This window comes from Molossus molossus, unplaced genomic scaffold (assembly GCF_014108415.1).
Source record: "Molossus molossus isolate mMolMol1 unplaced genomic scaffold, mMolMol1.p scaffold_m16_p_18, whole genome shotgun sequence".
NCBI classification, from domain to species: Eukaryota; Metazoa; Chordata; class Mammalia; order Chiroptera; family Molossidae; genus Molossus; species Molossus molossus.
In genome coordinates this window covers 35,866,904-35,887,068 of record NW_023425353.1, presented here as the reverse complement: position 1 = coordinate 35,887,068, position 20,165 = coordinate 35,866,904, and the positions used below count along the sequence as shown (strand labels likewise).

Below are 20,165 nucleotides of genomic sequence, written 5' to 3'. Positions count from 1 at the left end.
ATGCTGAAAGTGCACCGAAAGTGTTGAGATGTCCAATTTACTTTAAAATACTCCCACTCACAAATATCTATCATTTATCTAGACCAGTGGTTCTCAACCTATGGGTCGCGACCCCTTTGGAGGTTGAACAACCCTTTCACAGGGGTTGTCTAAGACATAACAGTAGCAAAATTAGGTATGAAGTAGCAACAAAAATAATTTTATGGTTGGGGGTCACCACAATGTGAGGAACTGTATTGAAGGGTCGTGGCATCAGGAAGGTTGAGAACCACTGCTCTAGACAGATGTTACACGTACACATATGTGTACATACACAAAGCAAAATGGCAACAGGTTAGCCAATGAATGTAGGAGGTAGTCTTTTCATGTTTATTATTCTCTTTAGCATTCTCTATGTTCAAAAATTTCATAACAAAGTTTTTTAGCACATGTATATCATTATTCTATTTTTAAAGGGAAATATGCATACAAATATGTATAAACTCTCAAATGCTTAGCTATGATTATCCAGATGTGGGCGTACACACTCCTTTATAGTTGACTATGTTTTTAAATTTTGTGCTATGAGCATACATTTCACTTTTATATTCAGAAAAAAATTAAACTATGCCAAAAAGCTTTCAATTCAGAACACATCACAATGTTCTTAAAATAAAAATGTAAAATACAATGTCACCATACTTAACAGATGCTGGTGGTTTTTCCTCTCACCTGTGATGAAGACCTCGAAGCTTACAACTTTCAGTGAGCATCATTGTCACCTGAATTTCAGAAGCTTGATCTACATAAAGAAGAAGACATTGTCTTGAATGAAATATAACACTAATATTTCATATTAGTAAATAATTATCTCAGACTATAAGGTAGTTTCACTATAAGTTACAAATACATTTAAATAGATCTAGCTTAAAGTTCTGTTGCAGTAGGTATTATCTCACTGAATAGTCAACATTAACAGAAGCCATTAAAGATAAATTTGACTACATAGAAATTAGAAATAAAGGTCCATAAACAAAGTAGAGAAAGTTACTAAACAGACTGAAAGAATATCTGTAACACATAAGGCATATAAATGGCTAATATTTTTTCTGTCCTTCTTCTTTAAAGAGCTCATACAAATCAATAAAAAAAAAAAATTAAAGAGGAAGCATTTCTCCACTCTTTGAAAAGAACATTTCCATTAAGTAAACAGTGTATTTTCATTATAAAATTAAAAATAGCCCTGGCCAGTTTGGCTCAGCGGTTAGAGCGTCGGCCTGCGGTCCGGAGAGACCCGGGTTCGGTTCCCACTAAGGGCACGTACTTCGGTTGCAGTTTGTCCCCGGCCCTGGTTGGTCGTGCGGGTGGCAGCCACTCGATGTGTCCCTTTCACGTCGATGTTTCTCTCTCTCTCCCTTCCTCTCTCTCCCTCCCACTCTATCTGTACAAAAAATGGAAAAATATCCTCGGGTGAGGATTAAAAAAAAAAAAAAAAATTAAAAATAAGTGTCATTTTTAAAAAAAAGTATTTCAGATACCAATAACAAAATTAAGAGTATAGTGTATCCTTTAAAACACTTTCAAGAAAACCAATAACTAATTTGTATGTCAACAGTAAAAATAATAATTCATAAAGCTCCTGATCAATGCAGTAAGAGGGAGAAGATGATTGGCAAAGCTGCCCTACCCGGTCTGGCTCAGCGGTTGGAGCGTTGGCCCCCAGACCAAAGAGTCATGGGTTCAATTCTGATCAAGAGCACGAACCTCGGTTCTGGTTCAGTCCCTGGCCCTGTTCAGGGTCGTGCGGGAGGCAGCCAATTGATGTGTCTCTCTCACATCGATGTTTTTCTCTCTCTCTCCCTCCCAGTCTATCTGAAGATAAATGGAAAAAATATCCTCAGGTGAAGATTAAAATAAAGATTAGCAAAGCCAAGGCCCACAATCCCAGCCCTACCTAGTGAAATGCTGAACCACCAGTAAAATCTGGACCACTGAACTCACGCACTAGGATTATGTCACATTCACTCCTTAAAGCTGAGAAACTGCAGATTTCATGTACTTTCAACTCTAACGATGAAATCACTCCCTCCCTCACTATTTGTCATTAGTGTCCCCTTTTCACTTAGCGTCATTTAGCTAAGACTTTTGTAGGAATGTCAAATACGTGGAGAAAAAACCAAGTGAGTGGAACACCTGGTACTTCTTTGAAAAAGGTGATCCACACCAATGTCCAGTGAAATAAACTCTAAGAGCTACTGAATGTTTAAGATCACTTAGTAAATGGCAGGATGTGCCTTATTACTCTTTCTGTAATCGAAATAATCTTTAATGAAATTATAGCCAAGACTATTTGAGGGCTGGCAGGATCTTTATAGGACTGAAAACTAGTAATAGTTGGAGGTCCACACTAGTTGGTAAGAGTTTACCACCTTCCCATTAACTAGTACAGAGACCCAAGTAGAACAAAAGATAACTTCATGTAGTGTCATTTTATGCATAATATTTTTCAAGTTCTTAACTTTGATAAACATGTTCTATTCAGCAAGAGATAAATGAACTAGATGATGATCTAAGAAAACTTTGAAATGGAGAAAATATTTTATCCGCTTAGTAAGAAAAAAATCATTTTCCTGGATTCCATTCCTAGTCTAGGTCTAGTCTTTTTTTTTTTTTTTTTTTTTAATTTATCTTTATTGTTGAAAATATTATAGATGTCCCTCCTTTTTGCCCCATTGACATTTTATTTTCTTTTATTTTATCCTCATCCGAGGACATTTTTCCATTTTTTGTAGACAGAGTGGGAGGGAGAGAGAGGAAGAGAGAGAGAGTGAACATCGACGTGAAAGGGACACATCGAGTGGCTGCCACCCGCACGACCAACCAGGGCCGGGGACAAACTGCAACCGAGGTACGTGCCCTTAGCGGGAACCGAACCCGGGTCTCTCCGGACCGCAGGCGGACGCTCTAACCGCTGAGCCAAACCGGCCAGGGCCCCATTGACATTTTAAATACCCAAAGGTCTATCTTCAAGATATATACATTTGAAAAGAATACTATAAAATAATGTATATTCTAAAAGCTACAAGAAAAAAACAAAATGATTTAAAAAATGCACATTCATAAGTTACAAAAAATAAGCTATTAAGAACTTAACACCGCCCTGGCCAGTTTGGCTCAGCGGTTAGAGCATCGGCCTGCGGTCCAGAGAGACCTGGGTTCGGTTCCCGCTAAGGGCACGTACCTCGGTTGCAGTTTGTCCTCGGCCCTGGTTGGGTTGTGCGGGAGGCAGCCACTCGCACTTTCACATCAATGTTTCTCTCTCTCTCTCTCTTCCTCTCTCTCCCTCCCACTCTATCTGAACAAAAAATGGGAAAATGTCCTTGGATGAGGATTAAAAAAAAAAAGAACTTAACACCAATAACCTCAAATTAATTTTTTTTATTTTATGAAATTAAATTTGACAATCTTGTGTGCAATTCAGATTCCTAATTTTAATCTCTAGATATTTATACTGGAATTATCTATTAAATGTCTGTGAAAAACTATACATTTTTTAAGAAACCAAATTCTAATTTCCTGCTTATGCCTAAAAGTAAAGGTCAATAATCATTTGAAAACATATTTTTTGCCTTTTAAGCTGCACTTCTAGTTGTGTGGCATGTAACAAAGCATACAAATGTGTGGAAGAACTGTGTTCTATGTAGGTTTAATTACAACATAAAATAAAACACTGTAAAAGAATAAATCTCAGGGATAATCATGTGGAGTTATGTAATAGTTTGGAGGTAAAGACTGTGGTGAATGCACTTCCTCTCTGTTTCCCAAGCAAACCATGACCATATAGTGGCTAAGAACTCAATGTGCTTTCTCTTGTTTCCGTCTGGCTCAAAGAGAACATTGTAATTACAGTGGTAAGGCGTTGAAACAAGCAAGTGACTATAATTCAAGTGTATACGGAAAAAGAAATCTTATCTTGTGAAACAGTCCCAGTATTCACATTGTGTTTTCTTATCACTATTATTTCCTTCTTTTCCCCCTTCCAACCCTATATCAACCCAATTCTGTACAGAAATCTCTTTTGTTAATTCAAGAGTCATCCAGGACAAATTAACGATAGCCCAGTTCTGAACTGTCCATAGAATATTTACAAACCCCAGAAGAAATATTAGAATTAAGGGGAAATGCTTCCTTAAAGAAAAGGGGAGAGTGAGCGCTGGCTGGATTGGCTCAGTGGTTAGAGTGTCAGACCTTGGACCAAAGGGTCTCAAGTTTGATTCCTGGTCAAGGGCAAGTACCTGGGTTGCAGGTTCAATCCCCGGCCCTGGTCCAGGTCATGCAGGAGGCAGCCAACCGATGTGTTTCTCTCAGATCAATGTGTGTCTCTCTCAGATCAATGTGTGTCTCTCTCACATCAATGTTTCTCTCTCTCTCTCCCTCCCTCTTCCACTCTATCTAAAAACCAATGGAATATCCTCAGGTGAGGATTAACACACACCAAAAAAAAAAAAAAAAAAAGAGTGGGGGAATGTAACCAAAGTCAGTGATTGTTAAACTTAGGGTTTAAAAGTTTACATTTACAAAGGGTAATATGTATACCATTCTTTGAAACTAGTCAGAAAATCTAATGGAACGTAATTTAAATATTAACTTTTAAAACTATCTTTGGGCTAGAAAAAGTAGATGAATAAAATAGTGAACAATATAGTAAGTTAAACCATTTACTTAGAAAAGATAAAAGGTGTGTGTGTGTGTGTGTACACCATACTTAAACAAGCAATTTTGTTAAATTCAAAGAAATTAAATCTCAAAGAAGTTGTTAGATTAGTACAACCCAACTTTTTAGAAATAAACATAAATCTTCATGCTTTCCCAATGAATTCCTTTAAGTAAATTTAGAAACAAGTTCTTATAAATTAACTTGTAGGAATAAGCCATATATAAATAATATTCCAGTATATTTTGATAGATCTCTAATTCAAAATTGTATATAAATCAGTAACAGAAAAAGTAGGCCTCACATTTCTCCAAATGCTTAATATGTTCATGAAAATATAAACTAGTGCTACCTTTTAGAAAATAATCTGGCACTATCTTTCAAACTATGGCTATACATGCAAAACTATACCAGGAAATACCCACATATGGACACACAAACATGCGTATTTCTTGCAGTATTATGAATAACAGCAGGGGAAGGGAGAGGAAGGAAATGCACATAAGATACAGTGGGTCATCTTTTTGTTTTTTAATCCTCACCCGAGAATATGTTTCTACTGATTCTATAAAGAGAGGAAAGGAGAGAGGGAGGGAGGGTGAGAGAGAGAGAGAGAGAGAGAGAGAGAGAGTGATGTCAATGTGAGAGAGAAACATCAACTCCCATATGTGCTCAGACCGCCAGAAATCGAACCCACAACCCCTTGGTGCATGGGATGACGCTCCAACCAACTGAGGCATCCAGCCAGGCTCATCTTTTTTTCTTTATAATGTTCAGTATTGGGCAGGAGGAGAGAAAGGAGGGGAAACTGTTAATAATTTTTTAAATTGAATTTATTGGGATGACATTGGTTAATAAAATTATGTAGTTTTCAGGTGTACGACTCTATTAATATATCATCTGTATATTGTATTGTGTGTTTACCACCCAAAGTCAAATCTTCCATCACCATTCATCCCCCTTTACACTATTCCACTTCCCCCCTTAACAATGGTTTTTTAAGAGAGAAAAATCAAAATATTTGTTGCTATATATTGGATATAGCCACAATGAAGTCAAGTGGATGCAGTTTAACCAGAAGCCTGAGTAATACCTGATGTTTAAAGTCTTTAATAATTATTAGACTTTTGTTTTCTGTACCTTAATGAGAACAACCCATATCTCCATAATAGTCTCATATGAGCTAAATTAACATGAACTGATTTATAAAGGTCTGGCACACACTGAGAATTTGAGGCAGCATTTAGCTGGCATGAACCACCTTACACAGGAAAGTCTGGAAATAGTATGGAAAAAATTCATACCTTTAACTGTTTTTACAAATACTTGTTTTTCTTTATTTGGATCTTTTTCATCTATTAAAATCCCATGGAAAATACGCCCAAAAGTACCTAAAAGGAAAAAAAAAAATGAGTTCATAAAATTATAAGTACAAAACTTTCTGGCACAATATAACTTAAACATAACAAGGGCATATATGACCAACAACATCACTCTAGCCCTAGAGTAAAAAGACTCAAATCTTTGTTTTTTAATGACTGTTATAAGTTCTTTGTTACTATGAAATAATTTGCTCTTAGAAATACCAGATCTCACAAGTATATGAAAATTGTTTCTGAATTATCCTAAATAAACTAATGACTATTATAGCCAGAAGCACTGAAGCCCAGTAGTGGGGTATTCACAGAAGCATTTATGAGTTTCTAGGTTTAGCCTCAGAACAATGACAAAGAAAAGAAAGAGTCATTCTCACACATTCTAAATCAGGCAACAAAAAATCTGCTTCTGTTAATTACTATTTGCTGCTGAAGGCAGTTCAAGACCCTCACTTAGCTGTGACTGACCTACAAGCATCCCAACCAAAAGATAAATTCAAATGACTTATGTGCACTCAAAACATTCCACACTGAATTATAGGTGGAGAGTAACTGCATTTAACAACTTGAAGAGCTCAATGAAGTATTTTATTATTGTCTGTCCTCTTCTTTCAGCATCTCTCCAATCAATTCCCTAAAACTCAAAACAGAAAGCAAGGATAAACAAGTGGGGAGGGAAAGGGTACTGATATCTATCAAATGCCTATCACGTGTTAGTTCATGTAATGTGCGTCATTTCATTCAATCTTCATAACAAGCCTAAGAGTAGACCATGTAGTCCAAATTTACAGAAGAGAAAACTGGACATTGAAGACATTAACTGAGTTCTCCAAGGTGACACGGTGGGAATGCGACTGGAAGCTGGGTGTAATTCCAAAGCCCATGCACGCTCCTCCTTCTAGAGCCCCAACACTGTCACAGAAAAAACTGCTTTAAGAGTATTTTGAGGGGCCTGTTAGGTTGTGATCATCTTTAAACAAGAACTAAACGGTAATATACTTTAAAGGTTAACAAACACTAACACTTGAAAATCAAGAATTACACCGAAGCTGTATTAAGGCAAATTAAAGATCTAAAGAAGGTGAAAATAAAAGTCAGTTCTATAAAGGAAATAAATTGTGCACTGCTTTCTATCTTTAGACACAAAAAGAAATTCTTAAAATTTGAAACAGAGAAATGTTTAGTGCTAACATTACATCCTCCTTGAAAACCCGATTCTGAGATAATACATACCTTCTTGGAGTACATCTTTTAGAGTTATTCTCTCCCTGGATATTGCTATATCCTTCACCTTAGCTTTGGCCTCCAAAAGAGTGACACTTCTTAGGTCGTTCTTCTCTATCCGCAAGGTAGGATAACCTGAGGAGCCAACAAAGCCAAACCAAGAAATATAAATACCCTTATTATGGCATCAGGGTCAACTAGCTCAGTTAGGACCTTGGACTCAAGTCACAGGAATGAATGAATGTAACAACATCAAAATAAAAAGACACACTCATGAACAGGGGGAATTACTTAAGAAGGCCTTACTAAGTTTTAAAGAAACATTTTTCCACCTACCTCCAAGTCTTAAAATGTAGAATTAAAATAAGAAACATTAAAAATAATTACCATTACCGCCACTTCAATTGCCTTTCAGCCAACTGAAACAAGCTTTGATTCATGGAATTCAATTTAATCCGTCTATGGACTGTTTACCTTCCAAAAGATTTTCTAATACAGTCTCCTAACAAAACAATTTTTCAAATAAAGAGATGTTTGTAAAAATATCTTTTCTAACAAAATATACCACCAATTTAGTCATTCTGATATTCATACAGCTTTGTCATACCACTGTGAGATTCACACTTATTTTTCAATTCCCTTAACTCCCATTCATTTATTAATATAACAGCAAAAACAAAATTTCTAGCCATAAATTAAAATTTTAATACCCCCAAAAAAGTTAGAATAAAAGGAAGATCCAGTGTTAGCAAGGGGAAATTGGAATGGTATCTCTAATGACTTATTTGCTTTGGGAGATATTGGGAAGAAAAATCCCAGAAGACTCAGTGGACCTAGACAATGACCATCAGCAGCTGCTAGGACATGAAAGGCTTTGGGGAACTTCATGATGGGTGGATTCGCCTGACAACCTGACTGTACTGATCATCAGTCAAACCATGATATGTCTAGTTATGTGAGTATAATGTACTGTTTGTGTCTGTTTATTCCTGCATGGAGTTCTCTGAGTTTCCTGGCTCTGTGGTGTTGTGTTTTGTTATTTTGGAAAATTTTTGGCTATTGTCTTTAAATATTTTTCTGCTCCTTCTTCTTTCTTAAATGTACAAATATATTTCCATTGAGTTTTTAAAAAGTATTTGTTTTATCATATATAATAAATTATCTATCTACTTAAGGTTATGTCCACAAAAACAAGGAAATTTTTTACTGATGGTAACTAGAAAAATATCTTAATACATAAATGTATTCCCACTGGCTTTTTAAAAAAGTATTTTGCTTTTAGTAAATATAATAATTGAATTATCTGCCTCCTTAAGGTTATATTCACAATCACAAATTGACTCCAAAGAGCAAAGCTTGACATCTGAACACTGAAAGCAATGATGTGGTCTATGGCCATACCACCCTGAACGTGCCCAATCTCGTCTGAAAGCAATGATGTGTTTATGCTGAATAGTCTGGACTATTTTCACATCGAGCATCATATTTCCTGAAGAGCAACTATTTCTTTCTTTTATTGGTGGTGATGGCAACTGCTGTTAAGATTTTTAAAACAGCCCTGCCCGGTTTGGCTCAGCGGATGGAGCGTCGGCCTGCGGTACAGAGAGATCCGGGTTCGGTTACCGCTAAGGGCGCGTACCTCGGTTGCAGTTTGTTCCCGGCCCTGTTGGTCATGCAGGTGGCAGCCACTCAATGTGTACCTTTCACATCGATGTTTCTCTCTCTCCCTCCCGCTCTATCTGAACAAAAAATGGAAAAATGTCCTCAGGTGAGGATTAAAAAAAAAAAAGATTTTTAAAACATTTCTTTATTTAAAAAAAATTTTTTTCTTTATTGATTTTTAGAGACAGAGGACAGGAGAGGGAGAGAGAGAGAAACATCGATGAGAGAGAACATCGACTGGCTGCCTCCTGCACACACCCCACTGGGGATCAGGCCCACAACCTGGACATGTGTGCCCTGACTGACCTCTTGGTGCATGTGCTGATGCTCAACCACTGAGCCACACTGGCTGGGCTAAAACATTTCTTTTAATCTAGAGTGCCCGCTCTTCCTCTTTTCTTTTTCTTGCCACTGTCTTATTAAAGAAACCCAGTCAGTTGTCCCAGAGGATATCTGGCATCTGCTTTTTCGAATACTATCTAATCTCTGTATGTCTTGTAAATCAGTTCTAAAACTGTGATTAGATCTAATTAGGTAAAGATTAACTCTTGAGGGTGAGAGGGAAAACAAGAAAAGTCCAGGGCTGGTGCATCACATCTGTGAATGCAAAATATCTATTTGTCCTACTTTTCGTGATGCTAAATCTCATTAGCGGATTCAGGTGATAACAACCAGTCTGATCCCTCAAATGGTAAGGTTCCCATTTCCCTTTGTTCATAGAGTTTTAAACATTGATGATATTTTCCTGAATTAAATACCTTATTGGGATTACAAATATTATTTCTAATTCTACCATTCCTTCCATATTTATTAGCTGAGGGTCTTCTGTAAAGAAACATTTTGCCCCAAACCAGCACTATCTGGTTACTCTGAAATACAGTTCATGTAGCCAGTTGTCAGAGTAAGGTACTATTAGTCCTTATTTACCTCCGAATGATCAATTTTATACACAGTTTATGTTACAATCCATTGCAGTCACCATTCTTTTAGATGCTCAAATGGACCCATTTTTGGGAGCTCGTCAAGTTATTTGCAGCTCCCTTGATTTTCACTCAACATGTCCCAGGTTTATCTTGTACATTCCTGACCCAGTCCTGGAATCATTCACTTCACCAAGGAATTCTGGTTCTTTTTTTGGGAAACAGTAATGAAAGACTACAACAGGGCACTGGGTGAAGAACAGATACTCTTAGTATTAGTTTACTAAAGAAAAATGCTAGTCCAAGGAAGACAACAGTTAACTGCCTACTCATCTATAGCACCTGACTTGTTACCCACTGTCTATCCTGATGATTAATATTGTTCCTTATTTGTATGCTGACTGATTCCTCTTTATGTCTAAATTATACTGTAAGAAATTTTTCCCTTAACATCTACATGTTACAGTATAAAAACTTTCATCAAAATCCTACTCAAAAAAAGGAAATCAGATCTTGTGCCCTCAATTCCAACAGCAGCTTGTGTCCTATCTCGACTAGGAAAACATTGTGAAGTCCTTACCACAGCTCATAAGACCATCAAGCAATTTCCTAAAATCCAAGTCTCTGTCTTCATGTAGCTTAATGGCTTATTCTACCTAAATGCCTGAAAACCTTCCTTCTGAATTTCTATAGGAGTGAATCTGTAGCCCCTTTAATATACTTAATCTATGGAAATCTTGACAAAATTACATATAGCACTTAAACTTACATTTTATTCATTATATCCTCACCTGAGGATATTCTTCCACTGATTTCTAGAGAGTGGGAGGGAAAAAGGGTGGGAGGAAAGACAGAAAGACTAATTGGTTGCCTCCTATACCATCCTGACCAGGGCCGGAGAATCCAACCTGCAATCCAGGAATGAGCCCTTGACTGGAATCAAACCCTCAACCCTTCAGTCCGAGGGCCCACATTCTAACTGCTGAGCCAACTGGCCAGGGCCATTTTATTTTTCATACTCCAAGTTTAGAATGTTTCATTCAATGATCCAGAAAACAAAAGTTGAAGATCAAGCCCAATTCTGCACTTGTTAGATACTATGTACAGAGTATAGTACACATGTCCCATAAGTAACTAACCACACAGGACCACTGACAGACACACAGATGACTTTAGCAAATCATCTTTAGAATTAAATTAACTCTTACTGGTAATAGGAGTTGCATTGTTGGGTGTGTCAGCTCTCAGATACTGAGTCGTTTGGGTAGATGGCTGAGACAGTCCTTGGGAACTGCTGCTGGCACTGATGCTGCAAACAACAGAAATATTTGGCAAGTCAACTTCAATGAGGAATTTCCTTTCTTCATACCTACGAAATGCATGCAGACATTATAACTAGCTTAAAGTCCTGATGGAGATCACAATAATGCATGTATCCCCATCACAAATGTTCCATATTAAAAATTTTAACTGCCCCATAATGCAAAGGCACATTTTTTCTTTCTTTTCTACCTCCACAATCATCAAGCAGGTTCACCTGTCAAAGTCATTCAGAAATATAGGTACTAGTCCTCAGACACTACAGACAGTAGCAATTCTGGACCTCACACAATGATGTGTTATGGACTATGAATCACCTCTTATGCCCATGCCATTCAATTTTGCTTTTAAGAAAGAAATAGAAAGACAGGTCTCTTTTAATCAAATGGCATACAGACGAGGGAATAACAAAGCATTTATAAGTTATTACTAATCATTTATGTTATTACTAATACTATGCATCCCCAATCCTTAGAATGACAAGAAAGCACAAGGCTCCCTTTTTTCGAGTTCTGAGTGTTACTCAAAGATCACAATGGAAAACAAAAATGTTAAAAGCTCAGGATTCAATAATGGGGAGGGAAAAGAAGCATTACCATACCTAAAGAGTGGGGAATAAAAGAACTTCAATGTACTTCCCATAAGATGGAATTAAGAAAAACCTACCTCTCAGGACTTTTGTAAGGCTCAAATTGTATAATATATGTGAAAATACTACTTACATATTCCCTGTAACCAACATAGATGGTAGAATGCTGCCCCCAGATTATGTACTATTGTTTCTCTCCAGCAGGTGGCACTATTGCACCAACTCAGAATTCTTGAAAAAGACTGGGCATACAAAGAGTATGTCCATGTCATTTCTTTTTGTCTTTTTTAAAAGACATTTAGTGGGTCCCTACAATGAGCAAAGCAAAGCACTATGTTAAGTGGTCAGAACAAACTTTCTTTGGACCCCAGACTTACTATTAAAAGAGAAGTGGGCATACACTAGGGATCCACCCCTGATAACTATTAAAATCACTATCTATAGAGCTAAATAACATGAGGTAGAAAATGAAATAAAAATGTACATTTTCTAGCACTTAGTAGTTTAAAACCAGTGTAAATAAATTATCTGATTTGATTTTCACATGCAAGATTAGTTATGGGGATAATTAACTCTGCTTTAGAGTTGAAAGTCAGAAGTTAGGGCAAAGAGCATCCTTTTTTTTCAGAGCACTTATTACAATTTGTGTTATTCTATTTGCTGTGTGGCTTTATTTATTCATTCAACAAATATTTATTAAGTGTCTACTGCATACCAGATACTGTGCTGGGTGCTGGGATCCAGCAGTGAACACAATACCCAAAGATCCCCACCGCCGTGAAGCCCACAGTCCAGCAGGGATGTCCATGCGGGCTGGGAAAGTGCCTGCTTGTTCACTCCCTCCTCCCCAGCACTGAAGCCGGCACCTGGCATAACAGGCCCCAGTGGGCCCAACTGGGCCTCAGTGAGAGCTCAGTTAACAATTACTGAATCAGCCACTGAGCAGAGAAAACGATACTTCATTGGGACAAAAAGGCATAAACCAGGCAGGATAACTGCTTCTGACACAAGCTGGTGATATATACTGAAAGAGGCAAAGGATTATTGGTATAATACAATGGTTTTTGCCTCTCTCTACTCATTCTTCAAGCAACAAATTCTTCATTCAACATTCAATCAACTAATACCTGTTAGGCACTGGATATAGAAACAAAAAATAAGGGGACCTTGTCACTAGTAATGGTGAGGGTAGTGGGGTAGTGAAGATCATAAGATGTTGCAAAATAACAAGTTCAAGTATCCCACAAAAGAGAAATGAATTTCCCTACAGTCATGAACTAATAGGGAGAGAGTACAGTGTGTACAGGGTGCGGATCAGTCCCCCTGAGGGAGGACTGCAGAGTGAATGTGGAGAGAAGCGCAGCCTCTCTAGGACAGACTCACCTGGCATAACATTGAGACTGAAAAGACCACCTTATGGTGTCAGGAGAGGGACAGCCACACACACATGGGACCCAGGTGTCCCTGGCAGGAGCACAGCTCAGAAGTTTTATTCTCTGCCTCTAAAGACACTCTGTGCATAACAGGACTCTGGTTCCTGAGTGCGTGGAATGGAAGAACTCTCTACCATCCCTGTCCAAGGAATTCCATGGAGCCTTGTGTGCCATCAAACCTCACAGGCTGCTGTGAGGATTAGGGAATTTAAGGGGCGTAAAGCATGTGTAACAGTGCCTGGCACACAGCAAGTGCTTTGTACAGTACTGAACTGTTCGATAATGAGTCTTTCTGCTACTCTGCCCTGGTCCTAGCAGTGCAATCCTGGAACAGTTCATCTCTTTAAGCCTGTTTCTTCATCTCTAAAATAAGGACAGTATCCTACCCATAGGTGATGTGAGTGTCAAAGCAGATAATACATGTCAGGTGCTTGGTACCGTGCTGGTAAACACAAAACGCTCACTAAAATGGCAGCCATTGTTATCTCAGTGGCCCCTGTGCAGAGAGAAGGAGCAAGTGTTCCTTAAATGCTATTAGATGACTGGATGAGAACTTTCTGGTCACCACGGTTAGCTTGGTTGGCACATAATAAATAGTAGCTAGTAGAAGAGAAAAGAACTGAAGGAGAAATTAATCCATCACTACTAGCACATTGTACTTCCTGAAAACAAAAAAAATCATAATGGCACTTACAATATGCAGGGCTGTGTCCTCAGAGCTTACAGGTGCATCATAAGTATGTGCCATTATCATCTCTGCTTTACAGATGAGGACAACTGAGTCAAAGAGGCTACATATGTGCTTGGGGCCAGAAAGCTAGTAAGTGGAACAAGCAGAATTCTGAGATGCTCTGGTTCCAGAGTCCATACGTCTAACCACTGAGCTATGCTCTGAAGACAAGTTATAGTGTACGATGATTTTATTCTGACAATGTCTGGAAATCTTCGCCTGAAAACTAGAGAGAATTAGAACCGACTCATGGGTGGTAACAGATGATCTCCGCAGGAAGAGGTATAGGCCCCAAGGAATCAAAGTTCTTACACAACTCTGGCCTACATGGGTTCCCAGCCCTGCACACATGAAAGCATTCAAGGAAAACGTGTGCATCAAGACTGATTTCTAAATGCCACGCTCTTCAATGACCCCTCTAACTCTACCTGCATCCCCCTGAGTCCTATCAAAAAGTTCCTGTTACCTCATTTCTCCCTCAGTGTTTCCAAAGACCATTTCTTCCTCTACAAAACCCAAATCTAACTTCAACACCACCATATACACCAAACATATTCTGAAACATGTTACCCACGTATTTTTTTCATTCTTATCTCCTTTCTCTTTTCTCTATACAGGTAAGGAAAGTAAAAAGGTGGGAACAGATAGAACTTAAGGGCAGATATTTAATTCAACCAGACTCTCTGTCTCCTTGGGTTTTTGTTTATACTACAAATGTGCTTACCCACAGTATGAATGACACTGTGTTAGGACTGGGGGTTCAGAAGTAACACACACTGCTCTCTAATTGACAAAAGCTTACATTCTAGTAGGAGACACAAGGACACAGAAAAATGATTTCAGGAGGAATAGGTATAATAATTGCTATTCAAAAGAGAGAGACTGAGAGGAAGGGTGAGAGAGACAAAGAGAGGAGAGAGAAATGAGTAGTTGGGAGGCTTGAAAAGACTTCATGAAAGAGATGGCAATAGAGCTGAAATGTGAAGAATGAACAGTTTGGACGGGTGGAAAATGTAGGGGGTCTTGTGGACAAAAAGAAAGCATGAACAGAAGTCCTGAAGGGCAAAGTGTAGGGCAAAAGTAAAGGACAGGTAGTCACCTGAATGGAGCATTAAGAAAGGATATGGTAAGAAAGGGAGACAGGTTCAAAGAACATGGGAATACATCTCCACAGAAAGGAGGGCTTCGAAAGCCAAGCCAAGCAAGCAGCTGGAATGTCTTCAGCCAGCAGCTTGGAATCACTGAGAAGGGAAACGAGAATCGTGTATTGGGGAAATAAACCTGTCTATCATTCCATCTTTACCTCTCACCCCATCCTGGCTGCAATTCCTCCTTGTTATCTCTGCCTCACCCAGGCTGGGACTTGCACCTTTTGTATCCCACACTATATGCACATACCATAATCAGTAACTTTACAAACTTTTATAATTATGGGTTAATGTTAAGATTAAATACCTGAAGCCATGAGGTATATCATTAATTTTATTATTCCCAGCACTTAGCATATCTAACCTGCTGTATCTCAAAGGCTACACATTAGAATCATCCAGGAAGTTTTAAGAAAAATAATGATGCCCAAGCACTACCCCAGACCAATTATATCAGAATCTCTGGAAGGTGCGACCAAGTATGAATAGGTTTCAAAAGCTTACCCATGATTCTAACTTGCAACCAGGTTGAGAACTAATGGTTTAAATCATTGCAGGTTCTCAATAAATGTTTACTGGATGGATGGATGGACGGACGGACGGATGGATAATGGTGGAGGACCAAAGTAGGAGGAAGAAACAGCGCTGTTTTTAAAAGGTACTAGGAGTCTGAAATAGGGTCATATCAAAGGGGATGGGAAAAAATTTTTGATCTCTACTTCTCCACCAACTAATAAACTGTAATTTCTGACTTCACAAACTTTGAAAAATAAAATTCAAGAAACACAATAATGGCCATCACAAAAGCAGTAGTTTTTCCCTTTGGCTAGGGCTTGATCCTCCTCCCTCCTTCCCCTGCACCACTGTGCACCAGCGTGTGTGGGTGTCTGTGGGCTCCCAGGCAAATGCAGATCACTGCTTTTATGTTCGTTTTCCAAATTATGTACGATACCTGTCATCCAGTTCAATCCTTTTCATACTATGAAGGTGCAAAACAGCTAATATTATTGCTACGAGAAATATCACTGCACAGCAAACCCCTACGCTGATATAAAACACACGCGTAGACGTGGTTGGAGCTGCATGTACAGGATCATCTGAAATAAAAATGAAAAGCACATTCAGCTTTTTAAACAAATTATTTTATTGCTTTGTGACCCAATATACACAATGCGTATCATCTTGCTCTTTGTAGAAAAAAGATTTTCATTTCAAGTATCCATTCTTTGTTAAGACCAGGTACCAGTAGTGTGTACATGTAAGCTCACACAATTTTTTCAATGTTTTATTGTAGTGTTTTAGAAAGAGTTTTACATAGAACTTTTGGTTAATAAGTAAGGAAGTCACAAGCAGTGCCGTCCACAGATGTTCTGTGGTGATGGAATTTTCTAGAGTGTGCTGGCCAATACAGCAGCCACTGGCCACTTGAAATGTAGCTAGTACAACTGAGCAACTGAAGATTTACTTTTATTTCATCATAATTAAAGTTAACCAGACACATGTGACTAGTAGCTGCCATGCTGCACAGCATGATGCTGAAGTAGAAAGATCAGATGCCTTTGCTGCCAACCACCACTGACTCCCAGGCGAAGGAATAGACAGCACAGCAACCCAAAAGTTTAAAAACAATAACAACATGTGACCTTGTTTTCTGTTAGAGTAACAGAAGTTATTTTGCTTATCTGTTTTTTAAAATAAAAGCAGAAAAACAAGCTATTCATTAAATAATATTTGGATTTATATTATTCAAAAAAGAGAAAGAAAGCCTCAGCAACAGAGAAAACTCAGAAGACAGACACACACAGACGTAAACTGAGAAAGAAGACACACAGAGACAAAGGTACAGAGAAAAATGAGTGAGCAGAGTGGAAGACAGAGAACTGGTGTGGTTGGAGATTTAAGTAAGTTTTGACGAGTACATACATCATAATTTTACTGAATAAAACCCAAGGAATTTGGGTTTTATCCTGAAAGACGTGGGAAATCATTGCAAGGTTTCAAGTAAAGGAATGACACACATTATTGTAGTTGAAGAGAAAACAAAGGGACCAACTGCACGCGGGGTAGAGAACGCTGGAGGGCAGCGCCAGCGGCGCAGGAAACCAGCGCGAGGTACGAGAGCGCAGTGGCTTCCGCAAGGGTGCTAGAGCGGAGGGAGAACCACGGACTAGGAAGCAGAACCACAGACCCTGCTAATGGACTGTACTGAAACAGAAAGAAAATGAGGAATCAAAGGTTTGGTTTAAATAACTGGGTGATAAAGCCCTGGCTGGGCAGTTCAGTTGGTCAGAGCGTAGTCCCAGTATGCCAAGGTTGTGGGTTTGATCTCTGGTCAGGGCACGCTCAGGAAGCAACCAATGAATGCATAAAATGGGTGGAGCAACAAATCGATGTTTCTCCCTCTCAAATCAGTTTAAAAAAAAAAAAAAGAAGTGCAGAATGTCACCTTTACAAAGACAAGAAGGGAACACTTTAGGAAAGGAGACTCAGGAGTTTTGTTCTGTCCAAGAATACTTTGTGCCCATCTATGTGAAGGTACCAAGCTGACAGAAGTACAAGCTTGGAGTTCTGGGGATAAGTTAGAACAAAAGGTAAAAGTCACAGCTTTCAAAAGCTTGGAAATAACATTGCTTCTAAAATGTAAACTTTGAGTCAACAAACGATAAATCAGAACAGATGCACACGAAGAGGCCGAATGGCTTCTAGGGCACCTAGACTTGACTGCAGCCCGAACGAAGGCATGACTTTCATAAGCCCACCACAGGCTGTTCAATCTTGGGAGGGGTGGGAAGGAAGATCCCAAAGGTTGATAATGGCGGCACCTATCCAATTACACTCCAGGGCACAGAAGAGGACACTGCTCTGCGGGGCAAATCCCCCAAATGAACCCTGCTTGACTGCTTTCAAATCCCAGGCCTACATATGCACTGTTCTCATTCCTTACTTTGACATTTCACCTGCCACCCTTCAGGTCTCAGATGAGATGTCCCTTTCCTCAGAAAGCTGTCCCTCACTTCGGAGGAGAATGCACGCCTTCCTCAGGGCCCCCGAGTACCTGGCGTTATCACAGCTTGCCACAGGACACTGTCACCATTGCCTATGACCTTGTCCATCTCCTCCACTATGTTTAGGCCCTTGAGGGCAGGATCTGCTTTGCTCAGAGTTGAATCCTCTGCCTCAAGCATACCATCTGGTATCACAGACTCTCAAATGCTGGATGGACAGACAGATAGAAAGGGAAGGGGAAAATAGAGAGACCAAGAATATGCAATATTCTTTCTCTTTGTGAGGAATAACATCTTACTAGCACACAAGAAATAGGTAAAATCACCAGAATTTTAAAAGTAAACCTGGAGAGGCAGTGATATTTTTTAAAATAGTTTTTCTTTTTTCCCTCAGAGATAAATCCAAATAAAATATTCTTAAAAAGCAGACATCTCACATTATTTTACTTTCAAAAAGAGTCTGCTTTGGGAAATCAGATCCTTTTTGCCTTCTGAGTGATGAAGATAGAACAGGAAGCACATACTACCACCTCCAAACTATCCTTGCCAAAAGAGTTGGTCCTAAATCTAATCAAGTACTAAATCTAACCAGTTTATAAGAGAGAGGAAAAACATGTTAACTGATACCACAAGTATGCATATGTGAAAAACTCTATAGGACAAACAAATCACTTTCTTCAACAAATAAGTGATATGGGGAGGTGATTTATGAAGAATATAAAATACATGTCAACCAAATACAGTGTGTACAGACTTCATTTGGATCCTAACACAGGGGAGAAACTAAAAAAGACAATTTTGAGACAGGTTAATTTGAACATGGACTAGATATTAGAAGGTATTAAGGAATTTTTGTTAATCCTGTCATATGTAATACATCAAATACAACTGAATAGGTGTTAGATGATTGTGGGTTTTTTAATGGCTTTTAAAAAAAGAGATCCATGTTGAAATATCTATGGGTAAAATGACAGAATGTACTTTAACATATATTCTGCCCATCCCCAACCACCTACAAGTCTGAAAGAGGAGGAGACAATCAACAGAACAACACTGGCAAAACGCGGATTTACTCAAGTGGGGTGGTGGGCACATGGGGGTTCCATCAGAGCATTCTCTCAACTTTTGCATACTTGAAATTCACCTCCCCTTTTTTTTACGTTTACTTCACAAGGAAAATCTAGTAAGAGTTTAAAGATACTGCTGTAAACTACAGTGAATCTCAATGATATATCCATGCCAGAAAAGGAAAACAAAAATCTAAGTTAGTATCTAAACACAACCATTACCATAAAAACAAAAACAACCTACTTTGGGTTTCCGCTCTGCAGGTTTAAATAACTTGGTATCTATTTTTAAGCTTACATTTTCACCAGGATGAAATCTCATGAGGTCCAGGTCTTAATCAGATTTTCTAACCTTATTCTAAATAGATGACGCTTTTACACATATTTCAAGTTCACACTTCAATTATGACCGTTTGAAAGGTTGTGATATGACTGTTTGCTTATAAAAGATTTTTATATCACTTGTTATGAAATATGTATCAATTGTACATCAGAAAATGTTTAATATTCTAATAGTTTTATCTGATTTTTCACACACACACGCACACACACACACACACAAAATATCAGCAAATTAAATGGCATGGCGTCATTTGTCTCTTGACACCCTGGGAACCACAAGGTTTCCAAGCTTCATGCAGTCATGTTCATGTGCAATCAACCATTTTCAGCCCTGATGACGGAGGGTAACGCAGACACACTTACAAATAGTTCTGCTAGTGTTTTTGTCCAAGGCTGAAGTTTTTACTTCTTCAAGTTCTGAATTAAAAAGGAGATAGAAGATGATTTAGAAATTATTCTCCACGTAAATCCTTAAATATTATAATTACATTTTCTAAATATTCTCTAACATAGTTATATGTTATATCAGAATACTGCCTGAACTAAGTAACAAGGTGTTTGTTGCAAGATAATAAATGATAGGTTATTATTCTGATAATCATCCCTGTAATTATCATTAACCAAAGGGTGTTCCTTATAGATGCTCAAGGAAAAGG

General features: G+C 38.4%; 1 protein-coding gene across 1 annotated transcript in view; it reads right to left on the bottom strand.

The window, feature by feature from the left end:
- RYK (receptor like tyrosine kinase) overlaps window positions 1–20,165 on the bottom strand; it is a 100,974-nt gene that overhangs the window by 36,609 nt on the left and 44,200 nt on the right. Inside the window, exons 5-10 of the mRNA XM_036267417.1 lie at window positions 19,873–19,926; window positions 16,048–16,192; window positions 11,084–11,184; window positions 7,303–7,428; window positions 5,998–6,084; window positions 712–781 (exon numbers count right to left, since the gene is read on the bottom strand). Coding sequence (XP_036123310.1) covers window positions 712–781; window positions 5,998–6,084; window positions 7,303–7,428; window positions 11,084–11,184; window positions 16,048–16,192; window positions 19,873–19,926 — 583 coding nt within the window. The remainder of the gene's footprint in view (window positions 1–711; window positions 782–5,997; window positions 6,085–7,302; window positions 7,429–11,083; window positions 11,185–16,047; window positions 16,193–19,872; window positions 19,927–20,165) is intronic.